We start from the raw sequence: 24,187 nt of genomic DNA on the forward strand, positions 1-24,187 counted from the left end.
CCGGAAAGTTAAACAGATTTGTAAATTATGTAGAAACAAAGAGATAGTATGCACTCACCGCTGGTAAGCTGCTACGGACTCCGAGTCCGGGATCACCACGGCATGTATAGAGACAATAAGGGGCGCTCAGAGGCTACGCTGGCTGTTTCGGACATAGGAACGTCCTTCTTCCGGCCGGAGGCCGGAAGAAGGACGTTCCTACGTCCGAAACAGCCGGCATGTCCTCTGAGCGCCCCTTATCGTCTCTATACATGCCGTGGTGATCCCGTACTCGGAGCCCGTAGCAGCTTACCAGCGGTGAGTGCATACTATCTCTTTGTTTCTACATATACTGATACTTTACCTAGTGTGCGCACCCCGCAGGTGCCAAGTACATATTGAGGTGAGTCCGGACGCTCCTAACAGTTACCTCGCGGTATCGTATGTTTGCCTTTTCCACTTATTTGGTTTGCTACCTGGTGTGCTCTCTCCTTCTTGGAGTTTCTATAGAGATTTGTAAATTACTTCTATTAAAAAAATCTTAATCCTTCCAATAGTTATTAGCTTCTGAAGTTTTCTGTCTAACTGCTCAATGATGATGTCACGTCACGGGAGCTGTGCATGATGGAGAATATCCCCATAGGAGCTGGACAGCTCCTGGGACATGTCATCAGAAAGCAGTTAGACAGAAAACAGCAACTCAACTTCAGAAGCTAATAACTATTGGAAGGATTAAGATTTTTTTAATAGAAGTAATTTACAAATCTGTTTAACTTTCCAGAGCCAGTTGATATATAAAATTTTTTTTTTTGCCTGGGATACCCCTTGAACCCATATCGCCGGGTACGCTATTCATTGACTATAGTGCCTGTTTTACTGCATGTGTACACTGTACCAAACTCAGAATTAATAACATACAAAGCTAACAATCGCTTATCAGTTATCCTTTCATTCTGGAAAATTATGAAGATTTAGACATTAAAAATGATACTTGGTGGTTCCAAGACAACACTTTCTCTTATCCTAAGTGGAAGTGAATAAAAAAAATCTGAATGATCTTGTACATCACAGAGCCATCTGATCGACTGAATCTGCGGATACTGGTCTGATGAGAAAAGCTAGAAGTGACCCCATGGATGGAGTGTGGGTTACCATAGGTAGAAGAGTTTGGTGGAATAAACCAGAAGGAGCTGTCATTTTATATATGATACATATAAGGTGACGGAGGAGACTGCAGATTGTGGGGCTGGAATATTAAAAAAGTTCATGTTCCTTTGGGAGGTGTCCATTTCAGGCAGCTCGGGTCCATTGTCTTATTGCTGTTGCTTCTTTTGGCTTCTTTTAATGCCCATTCATCAATCAAATCCTTAGTAGAAAAAGAATTGAAAATTAAGTTCTCAAACAAAAAAAGGACTTTTTAACCCTTTAACCCAGCTTCATAAAGCTCAAAATTTTACATGTGACTAACAATTGTTCTTCCTACGCTTTATATTAGTACCACACACCCATGAGCAGGGACACCATGTAGCAGTAGACTCAAACATAGAATGTGTCAGCAGATAAGAAACAATCGCCCATCTAGTCTTACTGATATTCTGAATACTATGAATAGTCCCTATCTTATATGGAGGATAGCCCTATGCCTATCCCATGCAGGCTTACACTCCTTCCCTGTATTGGTTTGTTTTCAAATCGTTTTTTATTGATATTTAAGGTTATAACAAAGTATTAGGATGTGTTCAAACACTGTTCTCTTAGACCCGTCCCATTCTTCTCCCGTCAAAAATAAAAACGGACAGTTATCTGTTTGGATCCGTTATTGTTCAGTTAACAAAAAAAAAAATACCTTTTTTTTTCTGAGCATACTCAGAAGTAAAAACAGATAAAAATGGAATGGAAAAAAAAAAAACTGATGCAAATGGATGACATTAAAGGGGTATTCCAGGCAAAAACTTTTTTGTATATATCAACTGGCTCCGGAAAGTTAAACAGATTTGTAAATTACTTCTATTAAAAAATCTTAATCCTTCCAATAGTTATTAGCTTCTGAAGTGGAGTTGCTGTTTTCTGTCTAACTGCTCTCTGATGACTCACGTCCCGGGAGCTGTCCAGTTCCTATGGGGATATTCTCCCATCATGCACAGCTCCCGGGACGGGACATCATCATTGAGCAGTTAGACAGAAAACTTCAGAAGCTAATAACTATTGGAAGGATTAAGATTTTTTAATAGAAGTAATTTACAAATCTGTTTAACTTTCCGGAGCCAGTTGATATATAAAAGAAAGTTTTTGCCTGGAATACCCCTTTAAAGGCTCATCCATTTTCCACAGACGTCAATGGTAGATTTACTGTATCTGTTTTTTCTTCTGTTTTTTTTCTCCCGTAAAAAAAAAAAAAAAATTACGGAAATGAGCACAGACTGGTGCAAACTGATGGATTGTAAAAAAAATATCCCATTGACATCAGTTTGTAATCCGTCTACAAGCAGCAACAACGGAACCTGAACGGGGAAAAAAAAAAAATGGGGGACAGACGGCCGTGTGAACGCACCCTTATATATAAATATGAATCTGCACTTATCTATGTAATGTCCACATATGTTAAGTCGTTCTCAAACTGTAGTCCAGTGGCTATGAGGATGACGTCTTAACAGGTCGTCTATGGATTCCATAGGGGAATATCTATACTGATATGTTTTATTTTATTTTGCATGCTTTCTGCATGTCCATTGAGTAGATCCTTGATACCTTGTCTTGTTTGAAAACCTACAACACAAAGAACTGTATTCTCCTTCTCTGTATTTGCGGCTACCACTTCTGGAGGAAGGCTATTCCATGCATCCACTACTCTCTCAAAGTAATACTTCCTGATATTACTGCACAAACCTTTCTCCCTCTGATGAAAAAAAAAAAACCTTCAAGAGATGGGGGGAAATGTGCTCTGGACAAGTAGGGCGACACCTTGTGGCAGCTTATTTAAACACAAATAAAACATATTTCCCCATAACACAGATAAAAGCAAATTACTTGCTGGCCAACATAAATGGTAATACAGTGGTCCCTCAAGTTACAATATTAATTGGTTCTGGGATGACCATTGTATGTTGAAACTAGAGATGAGCGAACTTACAGTAAATTTGATTTGTCACAAACTTCTCGGCTCGGCAGTTGATGACTTATCCTGCATAAATTAGTTCAGCTTTCAGGTGCTCCAGTGGCTGGAGACTCTCTCCTAGGACTGTATCCACCTTTTCCAGCCACCGGAGCACCGGAAAGCTGAACTAATTTATGCAGGATAAGTCATCAACTGCCGAGCCGAGAAGTTCATGATGATTCGAATTTAGTGTAAGTTCGCTCATCTCTAGTTGAAACCATCGTATGTTGAGACCAGAACTCTATGGATACCTGGTAATTGGTTCTAAAAGGCACTAAAATATCATCCAAAAATAGGAAAAAGTGAGGATTAAAGAAAAATAAGTAGATAACTAATACAGATAAAACAAGATCGTACATATAAAAGTAATAAAGATCTGCAGGAAGCTGTAAAATCACTGTCTATGTAAGTGTTTCCCAAGCAGGGAGCCTCCAGCTGTTGCAAAACTACAACTCCCAGCATGCCCGGACAGCCAAAGGCTGTCCGGGCATTCTGGGAGTTGTAGTTTTGCAACAGCTGAGGGCTCCCTGCTTGGAAAACACTGGTCTATGAAGAGGACAGGAGCTTCTTCAGGGTCCTGTACAGTAAACAGTGTCCTAAAAAAAGTAACATGGAGTCGCCCTCACCTGGTGTCCAAAGAAGAAGCTAACCCTGGGACAGGTAAAGAGTAGAGAACATGTAATACCCCCCTGTACTGTAGGGGGCGCTACCAGACACCAGCCAGTGCATACACTTCAGTAATACAGGTAAAGAATACAGAACATGTAATACCCCCCTGTACTGTAGGGGGCGCTACCAGACACCAGCCAGTGCATACACTTCAGTAATACAGGTAAAGAGTAGAGAACATGTAATACCCCCCTGTACTGTAGGGGGCGCTACCAGACACCAGCCAGTGCATACACTTCAGTAATACAGGTAAAGAGTAGAGAACATGTAATACCTCCCTGTACTGTAGGGGGCGCTACCAGCCAGTCAGTGCATACACTTCAGTAATACAGGGGTTTTACCAGTGAATGCCCATTCTGATTGGTCAGATCTTCCAGTCACTGACACATTTCCCAGATCTGGACTGTCTGTAGCATTGTATGTTGAGTCTGGTTTCAAGTTACAATGGTCCAGAAAAGACCATTGTATGTTGAAACTCTTGTATGTTGAGGCCATTGTAAGTTGAGGGATCACTGCATATGTTATCTATACATACACTGTGTAGTAAATGTGAACTCTTTCTATCTATATAACAGACATGTATGTGTGTGTCTTAATTTTGCACTGCACCAAGGAGTTGACATTTACTAGACCGCTGGTGCAGATCACTATGGGGTTGGGGGGCTGCACCCAATGACTTGTGCTGTATGCATAAGGTCACGTGGATCAGATTTTTGTGTGAAATACGTCAGCAGCAAATCTGCAAATGCAAATTTTTTTTTTATTTTTTTCAATCTAGCGCATGAAGGGAATAAAGTAGGAGTTAATATTTCAGCTTTCACATTACCTGTCTCTTTAGTACAAGATGCTTTCCCTTCCAGTATTTTAGCATCTGTAAGGCCTGCAGGGTGCTTACAATATCGACAGGATTCACAGCAGTCTCCTGGCTTATTTCTACAGCGTGAAAAGAAAACAACATTGAACAAACTTTATTAAAACGGGAACAAACATCTATTGTTCTCACAGTCAATACACCGGGTGATGAAGCCCATAACTATAAAGGCATCACATCTCAGTATGAGCCGTTCCTAGAAGACAACAGGCATAAAAGGTGAATATTATTTTGCTTTTAGAACATTTCCATTAAAAAGAAACGGAATTTAGGTTAACAGACCATGTGTCTTAAAGGGAATGTCCCAAGAAAGACACTGAATACCAATTCATGAGACGTCATTTACCAGCGGAGATCTGACAACTACTTCTTAAAGGAGAAGTTTCATGCATGAAAACTTTTCCCCTATCCAAAGGACAGGGGAGAAGATTTAGATTGTGGAGGGTCCGACTGTTGGGATCCACTCCCCGCGCTCTGCTGCACAGGGCCACGGCCCTCCCCAGGGAATGGAGTGTGTCGACACCCGCATGAAGTGGCGACCGATACGCCCCCTCCATGTATTTCTGGATAGGGCTGGACGGTATACTGGTTCATACCGAATACGTTTTCCTGCACGATATGAATTTTAACCCATACCGGTTTGGCCCCTCCCCCTCGGGAATGAATTATCCATTGCGGAACTAATCATGTGACCCGCGAGCGCTGTTCTGCCCCCCAATTAATTATCAGCCCAGCGCTGCGCTGTCCCCATCGGGGTATTACTCACATATTTCACCCGCAAGCGCTGCCCTCCTCGCCCTCCTGTTTGTTGCGGCCGCCGGCGCTGACACTCTATCAGTGGTCTTCAACCTCCAGATGTTGCAAAACTACAACTCCCAGCCGTTGGCTGTCTGGGCATGCTGGGAGTTGTAGTTTTGCAACATCTGGAGGTCTGCAGGTTGAAGACCACTGCTCTATACTATATCCCTATGCCCGGGCTGCAAAAGGTAAACAAAATAAACTTTAACTCACCTTCCCAGTCGGTCCGGACGCGCTTCCTAGGGAATGGAACGTCGGACAGCCATCAGCCTATCACCGGCCGCAGCGATGTTCCGCCCCCTGTCATGTAAGAAGCCGGTGCAATGCCGTTTATTGCAATTTGCCATAGAATGTAATGGAGTGACTCAGCAGTTTTCCCTGCTCGAGCGCTCCGCCTCCATTACATTCTATAGGCTGACACTCTCACACCACCCCCAACCATTGGTTACTGCGGGGGCTGGGGGTGCGAGTGTCACGTGACACATTTAATCATCAGGCATTGCAGCTCACAACAGTCTCACTTGGGCTATCACAGGGAGAGGATCTCTCCCTGTGATAGCCCGAAGCTGCACGGAGCTCTCATAGCCACTGTGGCCCGATTCAGAGAGCGGAATGGGGCCACAGAAGCCAATCCATTTACTGTATCCTCCCCGCTGCGCCTGTCAGCTTGTGTGCCCGTCGCACAAGCTGACAGTCAGTGTCACCCGCCAGCGCAATCACTATTCACCGCTAACAGGACCCCTGTGCCCGCTAGCAGTGTTACGTGTGTCCTGCGCGAGCCATCCACCCTGCCCGCGGCTCTGTTCCTCGCTCCGTTAGCTCAGGGAACGGGAAACAGATTTAAAGGGGTTCGGGCGCAGCGAGTACTGCGCATGCGTAGGGACTGCATGCACTAGCCATTGCGCATGCGCAGGTAGGTAGCGTAGATTTACTTTTAGTGTAGCGTAGTTTAGGATTAGTTTGAAAGAGACTACAACTCCCAGCATGCCCGGGCATGCTGGGAGTTGTAGTGCAGGGAAGGGCCCACAACTCCCAGCATGCCCAGACAGCTGAAGGCTGCCCGGGCATGCTGGGAGTTGTAGTACAGTGAAAGGACCACAACTCCCAGCATGCCCAGACAGCTAAAGGCTGCCCAGGCAAGCTGGGAGTTGTAGTTTTACACAGGTATAAAGTAGTGTTAGCGCGATTTTAGCGTAGTTAGCTCAATTTTAGCGTAGCTTTAGTTTAGTGTTAGCACAGTTTTACATTTTTTTGTGTAGCGTACATTTAGCGTAGTGTAGTGTTAGAGCACTTTTAGTGTAATGTCGTGTTAGCGTAGTTTTAGTGTACTTAGCGTAGTGTAGGGTTAGCGCAGTTTTAGCGTATTTAGTGTAGTGTTAGCGCAGTTTTAGCGTATTTAGCGTAGCGTATTGTTAGCGTAGTCTTAGAGTAGTTAGCGCAGCGTAGTGTTAGTCCAGTTCTAGCGTAGTTAGCGTAGTTGTACACGGGTGTAGTGTAGCTAACTTAGTTTTACAGGCAGATAAAGTGTAGTTTAGATAGTTTAGCGTGGGGTGTAGCTTAGCTTAGTAATAAAGTAAAGTGGCTACAACTCCCAGCATGCCCAGACAGCCAAAGGCCATCCGGGCAGGTTGGAAGTTGTAGTTTTGCAAAAGTAGCAGAGGCAGTTGCGCTCTGCTACGTTAATGCAGTATACAGCCATCTGTATAGATGGCTGGATACGGTGATCACAAGGCCACTTACCCACCAGAAAGATGGCGGAGCTGGAAGGGGGGTGGTAAGTTAGGCTCTCCAGGTACTAATCCATTTTTTTTTTTTAGTTTTTCTTCTCATTTCAGATACGTGAATGCGGAGGACTACATCGGAATCGGTGGACTACGACGATGACCTGCATTTTTTCTTTTCTTTTAATAAAATGGTTAAGGAGGGCTGTGGGGGAGTGTTTCTCCTAATAAAAATGTTTTAACTTGTGTGTGCTTTTTTTTAAAATTACTTTACAGGCTTAGTAGTGGAAGCTGTCTTGTAGACGGAATCCATTACTAAGTCAGGGCTTAGCGTTAGCCCCAAAAACAGCTAGCGCTAACCCACAATTATTACCCCGGTACCCACCGCCACAGGGGTACCGGGAAGAGCCAATACCAACAGGCCCAGAGTGCCAAATATGGCACCTAGGCGGTAACAGGCTGGCTTTATTTAGGCTGGGGAGGGCCAGTAACGATGGTCCGTCCTCGCCCACCCTGGTAATGTCAGGCTGTTGCTGTTTGGTTGGTATTTGGCTGAAAATGAAACGACGAGGAACCCCCCCCCCCCCCCCCCCTTTTTTTTTTTTTAAACCTGTGGGGTTCCCAGTCTTTTCATTTTCAGCCAAATACCAACCAAACAACAACAGCCCAACGTTACCAGGGTGTGCGAGGACCATCGTTACTGACCCTCCCCAGCCTAAATAACGCCAGCCTGTTAACACCTAGGCCCAAGAGCGCAATATTTGGTGCTCTGGGCCTGTTGGTATCAGCTCTTCCCGGTACCCCTGTGGTAATAATTGGGGGTTAGCGCTAGCTGTTTTTGGGGCTAAAGCTAAGTCCCGATTTAGTAATGGACTCCGTCTACAAGACGGCTTCCACTACTAAGCCTGTAAAGTAATTTAAAAAAAAAGCACACACACACACACAAGTTAAAACATTTTTATTAGGAAAAACACTCCCCCACAGCCCTCGTTAACCATTTTATTAAAAGAAAAAATGCAGGTCATCGTCGTAGTCCATCGATTCCGATGTAGTCCTCCGCATTCACGTATCTGAAATGAGAAGAAAAACACAAAAAAAATGGATTAGTACCTGGAGAGCCTAACTTACCAACCCCCTTCCAGCTCCACCATCTTCCTGCGTTGCTACACGTCCAGTGACGGAGCAGCAAAGGAGGTGGGTAAGTGGCCTTGTGATCGCCGTATCCAGCCAACTATACAGATGGCTGTATACTGCATTAACGTAGCAGAGCGCAACTGCCTTTGCTACTTTTGCAAAACTACAACTTCCAACCTGCCCGGATGGCCTTTGGCTGTCTGGTCATGCTGGGAGTTGTAGCCACTTTACTTTATTACTAAGCTAAGCTACACCCCACGCTAAACTATCTAAACGACACTTTATCTGCCTGTAAAACTAAGTTAGCTACACTACACCCGTGTACAACTACTCTAACTATGCTAGAACTGGACTAACACAACGCTGCGCTTACTACTCTAAGACTACGCTAACAATACGCTACACTAAATATGATAAAACTGCGCTAACACTATGCTACGCTAAAACTACGCTAACACTACACTACGCTAAATACACTAAAACTGCGCTAAAACTAAGGTACGCTAAATCCACTAAAACTGCGCTAACACTACACTACACTAAATACGCTAAAACTGCGCTAACCCTACACTACGCTAAAAGTACGCCACGCTAAAAATGTAAAACACTAAACTAAAGCTATGCTAAAATTGAGCTAACACTACGCTAACTACTTTATACCTGTGTAAAACTACAACTCTCAGCATGCCTGGGCAGCCTTTAGCTGTCTGGGCATGCTGGGAGTTGTGGTCCTTTCACTGCACTACAACTCCCAGCATCACTGTGCAGCCTTCAGCTGTCTAGGCATGCGTGGAGTTGTGGTCCCATCAGCTAAACTACAACTCCCAGCATCACCGCGCAGCCTTCAGCTGTCTGGGCATGCTGGGAGTTGTGGGCCCTTCTGTCACGATCACACCCTATCGGTCCAGCCAAGACGCTAGAGAGAGTGTGATGGTGCAAGGGTTAAAGCCGCCAGACCTCTGGGTATCCATTACTAGTCCCAGCAAGTCACCAAATTAACCCTCAGATAAACGTGCTTCCACCCAAGCTGCCTTCAGAAAGGTGAGCTCATATATTTAGAGATCAAAGACCAGAGCTGATTAATTAAACATTTAATCTGATAAAAGGTATCACAGTGCTATGCATAAAAATAAACAAATGACATACTGGTATAAGAATATATATAAGAGTTTAGCAATCAAGTTCAGAAAAGCAAAAATGAAGTTCTTACAGCGTAATAGTATAGCAGTCCATGAGAGCGAGTCTCCAGCTGTCCTAAGGATGGTCTTGTCAGCTTGGGGCACAGATCTTAACAACCAAAACTTTGAGTCTAGCATGGTTTAAATATCATATCTGCTTGTTTTTTGGAGGGAAGCTCCACTCCCCCCTCCCCTCTGATCCCCCCAGGGGGCATCTGTTATCTCACATATGGGGCCAGAGACTCCTTACATCCTGCCGCCTCAAAGGAGCCCTTGACTTCAAACAAACAACCAGCCAGGCCCCTAATAAAAATGCAATACACAAAAGGGACACACCGTCTGAATGACCCCTCACCCATGTCCTGGATAATACATTGCACACAGTACAATCATAATACACATATGATTTAATACTCAGGCCTGGGCTTGACACCTTCCCTGAACTATAACTCCCAGCATGCCCGGGCATGCTGGGAGTTGTAGTCTCTTTCAAACTAATCCTAAACTACGCTACACTAAAAGTAAATCTACACTACCTACCTACGCATGCGCAATGGCTAGCGCATGCAGTCCCTACGCATGCGCAGTACTCGCTGCGCCCGAAGCCCTTTAAATCTGTTTCCCGTTCCCTGAGCTAACAGGGAGCGGGGAACAGAGCCGCAGGCGGGGTGGATGGCTCGCGCAGGCGGAGGACACACGTAACACTGCTAGCGGGCACAGGGGACCCGTTAGCAGTGAACATTGCTCGCGCAGGCGGAGGACACTGCTCACGCTGGCGGGGTCACACAACACTGCTAGCGTGCACAGGGGTCCCGTTAGTGGTGAATAGTGATCGCGCTGGCAGGTGACACTGACTGTCAGCTTGTGCTGACTTCTGTGGCCCCATTCCGCTCTCGGAATCGGGCCACAGTGGCTATGAGAGCTCTGTGCAGCTTCGGGCTATCACAGGGAGAGATCCTCTCCCTGTGATAGCCCAAGTAAGACTGCCGTGAGCTACGATGCCTGATGATTAAATATGTCACATGACACTCGCACCCCCCCCCCCGGGCCCCAGCAGTAACCAATGGTTGGGGGATGGTGTGCGAGTGTCAGGCTATAGAATGTAATGGAGGCGGAGCGCTCTAGCAGGGAAAACTGCTGAGTCACTCCATTACATTCTATGGCAAATTGCAATCTACGGCATTGCACCGGCTTCTTACATGACAGTGGGCTCAGCCTATCACCGGGCGAGGCGGAACATCGCTGCGGCCGGTGATAGGCTGACGGCTGTCCGACATTCACGTCCCCAGGAAGAGCGTAAGGCCGACGTCGGAACAGGCGTTAAAGTTTATTTTTGTTTACATTTCCAGCCCGGGCATATGGATACAGCTAAAGAGCGTCAGCGCCGGTGGCAGCAACAAACAGGATAAGTGAGTATTTACCCCGATGGGGCAAGCGCAGTGCTGGGCTAATAATTTTGGGGGGGGAAGGAATACCGTTCTATACCGTGGAACTGCCATAAGTTACAAAAATACCTCGATACACATTTGATCATACCGCCCAGCCCTATTTCTGGATATGTTTTCTTACATGATATATCTCCTTTAACCCCTTAAGGACCGGGGGATTTTCCGTTTTTGCATTTTCGTTTTTTGCTCCTTGCCTTTAAAAAATCATAACTCTTTCAATTTTGCACTTAAAAATCCATATGAGGGCTTATTTTTTGCACCACCAATTCTACTTTGTAATGACGTCACTCATTTTGCCCAAAAATCTACGGTGAAACGGGAAAAAAAATCATTGTGCGACAAAATTGAAAAAAAAAAAACGCTGTTTTGTAACTTTTGGGGGCTTCCGTTTCTACGTAGTAAATTTTTCGGTAAAAATGACACCTTATTATTCTGTAGGTCCATACGATTAAAATGATACCCTACTTATATAGGTTTGATTTTGTCGGACTTCTGGAAAAAATCATAACTACATGCAGGAAAATTAATATGTTTAAAATTGTCATCTTCTGACTCCTATAACTTTTTTATTTTTCCGTGTATGGGGTGGTATGAGGGCTCATTTTTTGCGCCGTGATCTGAAGTTTTTAACGGTACCATTTTTGCATTCATAGGACTTATTGATATAAAAAGTGACCAAAAATGCACTATTTTGGACTTTGGAATTTTTTGGCGCGCACGCCATTGACTGAGCGGTTTAATTAATGATATATTTTTATAATTCGGACATTTCCGCACGCGGTGATACCATATATGTTTATTTTTATTTACACTGTTTTTTTTTTATTGGAAAAGGGGGTGATTCAAACTTTTAATAGGGGAGGAGTTAAAAGATCTTTATTCCCTTTTTTTTCTCACATTTTTTGCAGTGTTATAGGTCCCATAGGGACCTATAACACTTCACACACTGATCTTCATCAGGGTTAATAGCATGCGGCGCTGCGCGCTATTAGAGGCGGGTCCCGGCTTCACTATGACACCGGGCCCGCCGTGATATGACGCGGGGTTATTGTGTAACCCTGCGTTATATCAGAAGAGCAGGACCAAGGACGTACCGGTACGTCCTTGGTCCTTAAGGGGTTAAGTTCCCTGTTTGATTGGAGCAGCGATAGCGCATGTGTGCTGCCCCTCCATTCAACTCTACGGGGCAGACAGAAATAGTCGAGTGTTGTATCTGGCTATCTTTATCAGTCCCATTGAGACTGAATGAAGTGGACAGATGACCCGCTATTCAAGTGATCGGTGGGTGTCCTATTTAACAGACACCACACTCCCTGGTGGTTGGATTAATGTGAATACTTTAAGAACCCGTTTAATAAAATGAACACCATACAGAAGCCAAGAGGCAGTTCTTACCTTTGATAGAGATTTCCTTGCCCTGGAAAGTGTGCAAGTATCGTAACAGAACCTCCTTCCAGTAACTACGGTAGCTTATTAGTCCTAGGTCAGAGAGGGGGCGCTCTGGAGATCCCACCTTCTCCTCCACCTTGGATAGTAAGTAGCCTAGAAGAAGGAAATTACACAGTTAGTTGTAAGGAGACCCGTCCTGTCTCTTCAAGGCCGGCTGTAGCACACGTAGTTGAAGCACTTACTGAAATCTATCAGCATCTTCCCATAACCCTGTCTCATGTACTGTGGCATAGTCAGGATACATGACACATTGTAGTTCAGAAAGGAATTCTTTTCCTGCAAAATAAATGTGAAATATGAATTTATCCTCCAGGTTAGACATACCCACCTCAAAAAAGTAGACTTAATAATAATAACCTAGAGTTTATTTTTAGTCTATTAGGTTGGAGTCCTTCTGAAGGGGTTTCCCTGCATGCATATCAATTGGATAGCCGTATACAGTGGTCCCTCAACATACGATGGTAATCCGTTCCAAATGGACCAATGCTTGTTGAAACCATAGTATGTTGAGGGATCCGTGCAATGTAAAGTATAGGACAGTGGTCTACAACCTGCGGACCTCCAGATGTTGCAAGACTACAACACCCAGCATGCCCGGACAGCCAACGGCTGTCCGGGCATGCTGGGAGTTGTAGTTTTGCAACATCTGGAGGTCCGCAGATTGAAGACCACTGGTATTGGAGGTTATACTCACGTGTCCCCGCCGCGCCGGACCGTCACCGCTGCCCTGGATGTCGCCTTCCAGGCAAGGCCTCTGCTTCCCCGGCATCCTCGCTCTCCGTCACCGCCATCACGTCGCTACGCACACGGCGTGCGCGGCGACGTGATGACGATGTTGGAGAGCGCCGATGATGCAGGGGATCCGGAAGAGGATGCGCCGGAGCCCCGAGGACAGGTAAGTGATCGTCAGCAGACCACACGGGGCACCGTAAAAGGCTATCCAGTGGCAGCTGAAGCAGTCTGCGCTGCCGGATAGCCGTTTATGCGATGGCCCCAACATAAAAAAGCATCGTATGTTGATGCTGCCTTCAACATGCGATGGCCTCTGAGAGGCCATCGTATGTTGAAATGATCGTATGTCGGGGCCATCGTAGGTCGGGGGGGGGGGGGTCACTTTAATGTAAGGGCCCTATTACAGATGGCAATTATTGGCCAAGCAGGCCATACAATCGGGCCAGCATATCTCTTCATGTAACAGAGGATGATTTTAGAAAAGGGCCGCATGACCGATCCAGCAATCATTTGCATCAACGCTCAAGCCATGTAAAGGCTCCGTAAAAGAGCGCAGATCTAGGAGATCGGTGCTTGTTTACCGAGCAGAGTCTGGCTATATAATAGGTAATGTCATCCTTGACCCAGTGACAACAATCATGTTAACCACATAGCCCCTGGACAAGAAAGGTATGTGATATAACAGACCTTTAAAATTTCCGGCAATATCAAGTCACTGGTATGGAGCTAACAATATTTAAGCAAAGATACTGGAAATCCTACCTTTGAGAAATAGCCTATGAGGTGGCAACCGGTGTTGTCCGCCTCAGTCATGACATAAAAAAGAAAAGGTTCCACATCGTAATAAAGGGTTTTGTGGTCCAAGAAAAGCTTGGCGAGGAGGCACAGGTTCTGGCAGTAAATCTGAAAGCAGAAATGTTACAGCAACATCTTTAATCATTCTGCAGTTACAAGGTTTTTAGCTGTGCAGTTTGTTAGCGACAGCGAATGCTCAATGCGAAGCCTGAATGACAGAAAGCCGCTAAGCTTTAATGCCAACCTTGTTCTTCTTGCCGTCTACTTCAAAAACAGAGATGGATCCTTTGCGGTAGATCTCGTCTCCAGGGGGATGCTTCCAGACACATTTCGCCTGGAGAGAAAAAAAATGAAGTGATAGCCAGGAGATGAGGACAAGAGTAAGAAACCCCGACTGATACTTCAGGTGGAAACCTTTCGCCCTTTTAATGATTCATTAAGCTTTTCATTTTAACTTTGTTCTATTCCACAAACTGGCTTAGAAGGAAACGAATATCCTTTTAAAGGGGTACTCCGATGGAAAACATAGATTACTCTTACGGCAATTGGTTTTCGTTGAGCCCATGATGGCACCTTTGGAGAGACCGCCTCCTTCCACAGGACAGGAAACAGGAACTGGAAACAGTTTGCATATAAGGACCATAGGAGCTGCTAGTCCCCAGTTCTTAAGCAAGTATCAAGGAGTAACAACCCAAAAGGAATTATCAATGAATAATAATCAACCATATCCTACATACATAGCTAGGAAATATTAATACATCTCCCCTTTTTTTTATATATAAAACATGGGAGGGAATTAGTAGGTGCCATCATGGGCTCAACGAAAAACAACTACCGGTAAGAGTAATTTATGTTTTCCCTATCGCCCATGATGGCACCTTTGGAGAGTGAGAAGATTAGACTAATAATTAGGGGGGGGGGGGCGACTACTGCCTGGAGAACTTTACGACCAAATGAAAGCTCTTCATCTCTCATTTGATTCAACCTGTAGTGTTTGTAGAAGGTATGTGGTGAACTCCAGGTGGCTGCTCTGCAGATCTGCTGAATAGAAGCTGATGCTCTCTCTGCCCAGGATGTAGAAACTGATCTGGTAGAATGAGCACTAAACCCTGAAGGGGGATTTAGATTTGCAGAAGTGTATGCTAGCTGGAGGGATTGTTTTATCCACCTCGCCACAGTGCTAGGAGCAGCTGCTCTACCCTTATTCGGTATTCGGACCCTGGAATTGAAGTAACAACTTAGGCGATAGGCGCCAACCTTTAGATATCTCCAAATAATGAAGAAGACATCTCCTAACATCTAGACAATGGAATTCTTTTTCCTTGTCATTTTTAGGATTCTCACAGAAGGAAGGTAGAATCGCAACTTGAGTTCTATGGAAGTCAGAGACCCTCTTGGGGAGAAAGGCTGGATCAGGAGACAACACCAACTATCATTAAAGACAGACAAATAGGGCTGGTTAAAAGAGAAACTAGTAATATCCCCAACCCTCCTGGCAGACGTGACTGCCAAAAGAAACACATGCTTAAAGGTAAGAATCTTTAAGGGAACCTCGACTAATGGCTCAAAGGGAGTTTTAGTGAGACTATTTAGGACAATATTTAAGTCCCAAGGTGGAACCAATGGTCTAACCACCGGAGACATCCTGACTGTTGCTGATAGAAATCTTTTAATCCAGGGATGTTCCGCTAGTTTATAATCAAAAAGAGCACTAAGTGCTGACACTTGAACTTTTAAAGTACTGGGTCTAAGCTGTTTATCTAGACCCGCTTGCAAAAAATCTAATATTTTTGGGATGTCAGGAGTTTTAAGAACATCAATAGGGTTTTGCATGAATCTACCAAAGGCCTTCCAAATTCTTAAATAAATTTGAGAAGTTACCTTTTTTCTGCTCGCCAACAGAGTAGTAATAACACGATCAGAAAGACCCCTTTGTTCTAAGATGCCCCGCTCAACCGCCATGACGTCAGATGCAGATTGGAGGTCTCGGCATGCATAACTGGACCTTGATGTAGAAGGTTTGGGGACTCTGGAAGGATCCAGGGATCTGACACGGACATCTTCCTCAACCAGGTGAACCATACCCTGCGGGGCCAGAATGGGGCAATGACCACTACTCTCACCCTGTCCTCTCTGATCTTCCTTAGGACTCTGGGAAGTAATCTGACTGGAGGGAAGGCATAAAGAAGTCCCCTGCACCAACTCTGTGAAAAAGCGTCTAACCCCAGGGGGTGATCCGCTGGTGACAGGGAGAAAAAATCTTTTACTTTCCTGTTGGCCTTTGAGGCGAACAGATCTACAGATCAGAGTACCCCAACGTTGACAGATCTGGAGAAAGATCCTCTGATCTAACTCCCAATCCCCTTGGTTCAGGCGATGTCTGCTGAGATAGTCCGCCACCTGATTTTGGGACCCATTTAGATGGAGAGCAAACAAGGAGCTGAGATGCATCTCTGCCAGTCTGAAGATGTGATGACAAGTCCTCATGAGGGAAGGGGATCTGGTACCCCCCTGATGATTTAAGTAGGCAACTACTGTGGAATTGTCTGAGAATTTTTAGGTCCTTTCCGCCAAGCAGAGGAACGGATTGAGAGATGGCGAACAGGACTGCCTTCAATTCCCTTAGGTTCTGAGATTCTTTGGAAATCTCCTGACTCCATTGACCCTGAAGGATTAAGGATTCTCTGTGGGCTCCCCACCCCCAGGGGCTTGCGTCTGTAGTAAGGCAAAATTTGTTCTTTTTTATCCAATAAATGCCCTTTTCTAGATTCACCGGATCTACCCACCAGAGAAGGGACCTCTTTACTTGGGCTGAAGGGGTCATGTAAGTGTCTAATGAATCGGGGACTCTGTCAGGATTTGTCCCTGTAGCCTCCTTGAAAGGTACTGAGCCCATAAGACCGCTGGGATACACGAAGTTAACAGGCCCAGGACAGACATGGCCTCCCTTATGGGGAGCTCTTTTAGTTTCAGTAACAGACATTTTCTGCCTGACCAAAATCACCTTGGATTGGGGAAGAAAGGAGATTTGACGGGTGGAATCCAGGCCTATCCCCAGGAATGTGCATACCTGAGAAGGGACTAGGTGGGATTTGTCTAGATTCACTTCCCACCCTAGGATCAACAGAATATTTTGAGTCTGAAGAACCTGACGAATCAAGAGCTCCTCCGAGTCTGACACCAAAAGGAAATCTTCTAAGTACGGAACTATGACTATATTTTGTTCTCTTACATGGGCCATCACCTCGGCCATAAGTTTGGTGAAGACTCGGGGAGCCTGTGATAGGCCAAAGGGAAGCGCCTGAAACTGGAGGTGGAACAGACGGGTTCCCAAGACTACCGCCACCCTTAAATATTTTTGATGACCTTGGAAAATCGGGACATGATAATATGCGTCCCTCAAGTCCAAGGTGACCATAAAACTGTTCTGGTTCAGGTTCAGGATAGCTGATTGAATCGTTTCCATCCGAAATTTGTGGTACTTCAGGAAACGATTCAATAGCTTGAGATTTATTATAGTGCGGAAGGAGCCATTGGGCTTTCTTACCAGGAAGAGCGTGGAGTAGTATCTCAGACCTCGCTCTTCTTCCGGAACCTGAACCAGAACTCTCTTCTGAATCAAGGTTCTGGATAGGGACGGAAGGGATTAAGGCTAAGTCTCCACTTGGTTTTTCGCACTGCGTTTTTAGGGATTAAAAAACGCCTGAAAAATCGCCAGTGCAAGTGACGTCATCATGCGTTTTTTTCATTTGTGTGGAAATTGCACCTTGGCTTTTTGGTACCCAATTTCTTGGGTACCAAAAAAATAAAAAAGGATGCAGCAGTGATGGAAATTTTTTTTATTAAACGCAATGTATATATTTTATAGCCCAATTTTTATTATTTTTTAATAAAGTGTGTGTTTCACTTTTTTTTTAAATACATTTTTTATGTAGTACTACTACTCCCAGCATGGAACAGACTGTGCCATGCTGGGAGTGATAGTACCTGTACTATAGACATATATCGTCCATAATATAGCAGACAAGCGAGCGGGTCTATACAGCGCTCGCCTCTCTGCACTATACTCCGGCCACTGATGTCAACAGAAATTCATATTTCCCACCCAGAGCTGTGATTGGCCGGATGGTTTCAGCCAATCACAGCTCTGAGGAAAAGATGAATGAATGAGCGGCCGGCCCGGAGTATAGTGCAGAGCAGGGATGCGAGCGATGTATACAGCCGCTCAATCTCTGCTATAGACAGGACGATCACAGCGGGTGTCAGTGACATCCACTGCGATGTGTCCTTAAGCAGGCACTACTACTCCCAACATGGAGTTCACTCTGCTCCATGCTGGGAGCTGTAGTACCTGTATTAATAGACAGATCGCAGCGAGTGTAACTTCTGACACCCGCTTCGATCTGTCTATTAATGCAGGTACTACAGCTCCCAGCATGAGGCAGAGTGTGCTCCATGTTGGGAGTAGTATTCCCTGCAGTTATGGAAAGATCACTGCGGGTATCACTCCTGACACCCGCTGTGATGCTCCTGTATAATATATAGATGCAGCGGCCGCTCTCCTATGGTCCCCTGCACGGCCGTATATATACACATGTTCCTATTTCTCACAGAGAGCTGTGATTGGCTGGAACCATCTGGCCAATCACAGCCCTGCGGGAAATATGAATAAGTGTAAATATACGTCAGTGCAGGGGACCATAGAAGAGCGGCCGCCGCATCTATACATTATACAAGAGGATCGCAAGGGACCCCGGCGATCTGTCAATTAGTACAGGTAACTACTACTCCCATCATGGAACAGTGTGTTCCATGCTGGGAGTAGTAGTACTAACTAAAAAAAAATGTAAAAAATAAAGCAAAAAAGTGAAACACACACACACACACACACACACACAATACATTTTATAATTGTCGGCTACATTTTTATTTCCCCGCACACATAAATTGATCCCTGTTTAAAAAGTAATCTTTTTTTTTCTCAATAATATACATTTCGTTAGATACAATTTTTTCCTTCACTACTGTATATTTTTGAAAAAAAATTTTTAATGGTACCCTACGAAATTTTATTAAAAACAGCTATCTACATCACTTTTTTTGGATCGCTAGAGTCAAAAAAAGATTAAAAACCGCCTCACTCCCATAGATTTCTATTGGAGTAAAAAGCCACGATTTTGACAAAAAACGCCGGTTTGAGGGAACTACAGCGTTTTTTTTCAAAACGCCAAAAGGATTTAAAAAACGCCAAAGTGAAAAAACGCAAAGTGGAATTGGAAATTTGCGATTTCTCATTGACTTACAGCTAACATCTGGCCGCAGCGTTTTTTTGATCAAAAAAACGCCATGCGGCAGAATTGGTGTTTTTCTTTGCGTTTTGCAAAAAAAAACAAAAAAACAACAAGTGGAAACTTAGCCTAAGGGAAAGGCCTTCTTCCTATCTGCTGCTTTCTCTAAGACTAGATCTAAATCAGTCCCAAAAAGAAAGGAACCTTCACAGGGTATAGCACATAATTTAGATTTGGAGGTAAGATCACCTCCTTTCCACTCTTTACCCCAAATAGCCCGTCTGGCAGAGTTGGCACAGGCCGAGGCTTTAGCGGATAGTCTTAGGGAGTCTGCAGAAGCATCCGATATAAAGTCTACCACTGCTGCCAAGGTAGGGATTGATTGAAGCAATTGGTCTCTAGGAGCACCATCCCTGATTTGTTCCTCCAGCTGATTAATCCAGACCTTTAAGGATCTTGCCACAGATGTGGTAGCAATAATTGGCCTGAAGGAGCCTGCTGCTGCTTCCCAGGCTCTTAAGGAATCCATCAGCCCTTCTATCCATTGGCTCCTTTAGAGAGCCGGCATCCTCAAATGGTAGGGCTGCTTTTTTAGACATCTTTCTAGGGGATCTATCCCAATTGACGGTGAATTCTTCCTGAAAAGGATATTTTCTCTTAATAATGCTCGGTACTATAGCATCTCTCTTATCTCTTCTTTGCCATTCAGACTTTATAATAGAGGACAAAGAGTCATGCACTGGAAAACCAATCATTTTGCGGGGTGCAAGGCCTTCATACATGCGATCTTGCACAGATAAAGGCTCAATCCTATCATCAAGCTTCATGGTAGATCTAACCACTCTGACTAGACCGTCCACATTTTCAGTAGGAAAAAGAGCACCGCTATGAACTTCCTCCAAAATTTCTGACTCTTCATCCAAATCCCCCTCTTCAAATTCAAAAAAATCTCTTTGCTCTGAACAACCAGGTGCAGAAGAATGGATGACTATAGTGGAATAACTAGGCTCTTGCACGGATGACCAAGTAGACATACAGGCCTTAATCTCCTCTCTGACTCCCTCCTGCATACTTTTGGAGAAAGACGGAGACACATCCTCCACAATCCTTTTAACACAGGCTTCACAATGTGAACTTGAATAATTTGGACCCAACTTCTTTCTACAAAGAACACACTCTTTACTTTTATATTTAGCCTTCCTAGGCGTTTCCTTAGCCTAAAACAAATGGACAAAAACTACCATTAAAAGGTTGCAAAAAAAAGACTTCATGGGACAGGTGTCCCCTTACCCCACCATAGTACCGGTTCGGCTGTCACAGCAGGCTCCATTTTAATGCGGGTCGCTTTTTCCATAAGTCACTGACCTGGAGCAAGCACCTCTCCTGGATCCTGAAGAGGTACTGGACTGGCTGGGCGCCCCTTTTAAATCCCCCGCCAAATTCCGTCCTTCCCAGTCAGAAGCCGCAAGGACTTCCCTCTCCGGGTACTTCAGAATAGGCCTTTCTCCCCCGGCGTAAGCTCATTGACGTTACGTGCGCTGAACACGTACGCACGTCACGCAACGTGCGTGCGCAGACTCCGCCCCCCCCCCCTTCCCGGAAGCGAAAGCCGCCGGATCACGAACGCTAGGTCGCGCTCGCAAGAGGAGGAGGAGAAGGCCGCATGCCGAAAGGAGCGAGAGGGACCGGGAGACGCGCACCATGCACGAGACGGGGAGAGGTCGCCCAGCGGCTGCCCCCATACGAAGGACTTTAAGCCGCTTGCAGGTACCCAGTATGTCCCAATTAGACCAGGACCCGTCCCGGTTTCTATCCGCAGGACAGGAAACAGAACTGGGGAATAGCAGCTCCTATGGTCCTTATATGCAAACTTTTTTTTTTTTTTTTTTAAATCAACTGGTGCCAGAAAGTTAAACAGATTTGTAAATTACTTCTATTAAAAAATCTTAATCCTTCCTGTACTTATTAGCTGCTGAATACTACAGAGGAAATTCTTTTTGAAACACTGTCCTCTCTGCTGACATCATGACCACAGTGCTCTCTGCTGACACCTCTGTCCAGAGCAGCACATGTTTTCTATGGGGATTTTCTCCTACTCTGAACAGTTCCTAAAATGGACAGAGATGTCAGCAGAGAGCACTGTGGTCATGATATCAACAGAGAGCTCTGTGTTCCAAAAAGATAAGAATTTCCTCTGTAGTATTCAGCAGCTAATAAGTACTGGAAGGATTAAGATTTTTTAATGGAAGTAATTTACAAATCTGTTTAACTTTCTGGCACCAGTTGATAAAAAAAGTTTTCCACCGGAGTACCCCTTTAATGGGGTATTTTAGGATTTTATTTCTTCAGCCTTTGAGCTCATGATGCAAAGTTATAATACTGTGTAATATGCTTCTATTATTTCCACGTGCCGCTTTGTTCCATTTTTATGCATGGGACCCAAATCATATAGTGCAAATCTCTTTTTTCCCAGCATTCCATGTGGCCAAAGACAACATGTCATTAGTCACAAGGTCTCTGGGGGATGTGGCTATAAGGAGGATTGCAATACTTCAGTAAATCCCTTACACCTTGCTATCCATCCATCCATCCATCCAATGCAGTATAGTATGGAAAGCTGGGAAAGAGACAATAGTAAAATAAAGGGACTTTTGTCTTACCGTAAAATCCTTTTCTCGGAGGATCCATTGGGGGACACAGACCTTTGGTATATGCTGTTGTTGCTAGGAGACTTGACACTATGGAAACCAAAAAGTCGGCTCCTCCCAGCAGGATATACCCGCATATAGAGCCTGAGGTAATCAGTTTAGTCACCAAGCAGTAGGAGATGACCTAGAGGTAGAGAACCAAGACCAGTCCGAGGCAACCAGAACAAAAAATAACTGAACAAATCCTCGGACAGGTAACCAAACACAGGAACACCGAAGAAAGGGCGGGAGCTGTGTCCCCCAATGAATTCTCCGAGAAAAGGATTTTACGGTATGACAAAAATCCCTTTTTCTCTATCGGCTCCATTGGGGGACAAAGACCTTGGGACGTACCAAAGCCGTCCCTTGGGTGGGTAAAGAATCAGTCAGGTGAACGGCTGGACCACCGCCGCCTGCAACGCCTTAAGGCCCAGAGTAGCATCAGCTGATGCAAAAGTATGAATCTGGTAGACCCTTGTGAAAGAGAGCAAAGACGGCCACGTGGCCGCCGTACAGAACTGCGAGGCCGAAGCCACAAAGAGAAAGGCCCAGGATGCCCCAAAAAAAGGGCGGAATGAGCCAAAAACCAGAAGGGGGAATATTCCCCTTGTAGCGGTAAGCGGACCGGATCCACCTAAAAATGGTGGCTGTAGAAGCAGGTCTTCCTCTAAGACAACTTGCAGAAAAAACGAGTCACACTGCCAAAAGGAAGTGACTGAGAGATAAGTCCGAAACAGCCCTCTCCACAACCAGTTTGTGAAGCAAACTCCCTGGGATGAGAAGGGGCCGGATAAAAAGACGGCAGGACGATGTCCTCATTGAGATGAAAAAAAATCAAAACCATCTCAGGTAAAAAGAAGGACGGACCTGGACGGAAAACAACTTGTCCTGGTATACAACCAGGAAGGCAGAAAGGTAGGAGGAAACTGCCAACTCTGACACCCACCTAACAGGGGTAATCGTAATAAGGAACGCCACCTTCCAGGGAAGGAGGCGAAGAGGAACGTCCCTGAGAGGTTCAAAAGGAGCGCCTCACAGGGCACCTAAGACCAAGTGTAAGCCCCAAGGGGGAGAAGGGGACCGAGAAGGAGGGGCAGTGTGTGCCACTCCCAAGGACAGGTCTGGACCTAAGAATTGAAAGCCAGAGGACTTTGATAAGGAATGAAAGAGGGGAGAACTTTGACCGTAAAGGGAGCTGAGAGCCAACCATTGGACCAACCCTGACTGGAAAGGGAAAAGGGGTTGGGGAAGGAAAACCACGACCAGAGGAAAAATGCCGAGATTCACAACAATGAAAATAAGACCGCCAGGTATGGTGGTAAATCTTCGCAGAGGAAGGCTTGCGAGTCCTCAGCATGGTGTGAACCACTTAGGGAGAGAAACCGCGGTCTCAACCTCCACGCCGTCAAAAGCTGAGATGGTAAAAAGGGGTGGTACAGGGGACCTAAGATAGGAGGTCTGGGCGAGAGGGAAGGCACAGAGGTAGGTTGTTAGGAGCCTGACCGCGACGACGTACCACGCCCGCCGGAGCCAGTCTGGGCCACGAGAATGGCGGGAACGCCCTCCGCTGTGAGTTTTCTCAGGACTCTGGAATGAGAGGAAGGGGAGGAAAGAGATAAGGTAGGGCCAGGCCCGACAAAGAAACAGATAAGGTAGGGCAAAGCCCGACCAGGAGAGAGGAACGCTGCCGTTGTGGCGGGACGAGTAGAGGTCCACGCCTGTGAACGCATGTGCGCCTCGGGGGGAACGGAGCGGGTGAACGCCGTCGGCAGAACACCGCCGAAAATGAAAGTAAAAAAGTCTATGCGGCCGGGCTGAAGGAGAGCTCGGCCGCCGAACAGATACGCCGCGGCTGCAGAGGACAGTCGTCTCAAACATACCGTGCACCAAACACAAACATGCCCGCAAAATATATAAATGCCACTGCTCAAACCCCAATAAAAACTTCCCCACTTAGAGTAAAAAAGGAATGGTAGAACCCCTCCTGGCCAGTCCCATAAACCCCTATAGAAAATAGGGTGCCTCCAGCTGTTGAGAGTCCAGTACCTAAGAAAAAAGGGGGGAAATATACTCACCTTAGTCAGAAGAACTTACCTAATGAAGTCTTCCTGATGAAGTCTTCCTGATGAAGTCTTCCTGATGAAGTCTTCCTGATGAAGTCTTCCTGATGAAGTCTTCCTGATGAAGTCTTCCTGATGAAGTCTTCCTGATGAAGTCTTCCTGATGAAGTCTTCCTGATGAAGTCTTCAGCCAGCTTTTGTCACCTGCATCATGCCGGGCTTGA

At 45.4% G+C, this 24,187-nt stretch overlaps 1 protein-coding gene across 5 annotated transcripts in view; it reads right to left on the reverse strand.

Moving 5' to 3' along the window:
• Positions 1–811: 811 nt before the first annotated feature.
• The window catches only part of KAT7 (lysine acetyltransferase 7), a 50,438-nt gene continuing 27,062 nt past the window's right edge, over positions 812–24,187 (reverse strand). For 2 of the 5 annotated variants that reach the window (XM_056548028.1, XM_056548030.1), the window contains exons 10-15: positions 14,173–14,262; positions 13,896–14,036; positions 12,584–12,677; positions 12,348–12,494; positions 4,629–4,735; positions 813–1,345 (exon numbers count right to left, since the gene is read on the reverse strand). In XM_056548028.1, coding sequence (XP_056404003.1) covers positions 1,244–1,345; positions 4,629–4,735; positions 12,348–12,494; positions 12,584–12,677; positions 13,896–14,036; positions 14,173–14,262 — 681 coding nt within the window. In that variant the 3' untranslated portion in view covers positions 813–1,243. Of the gene's footprint in view, positions 1,346–4,628; positions 4,736–12,347; positions 12,495–12,583; positions 12,678–13,895; positions 14,037–14,172; positions 14,263–24,187 lie in introns of all 5 variants that reach the window. The other 3 variants (XM_056548029.1, XM_056548032.1, XM_056548031.1) reach the window with 3 other exon arrangements.

Source organism: Hyla sarda, chromosome 12 (genome assembly GCF_029499605.1).
Source record: "Hyla sarda isolate aHylSar1 chromosome 12, aHylSar1.hap1, whole genome shotgun sequence".
In the NCBI taxonomy this organism is placed as follows: Eukaryota; Metazoa; Chordata; class Amphibia; order Anura; family Hylidae; genus Hyla; species Hyla sarda.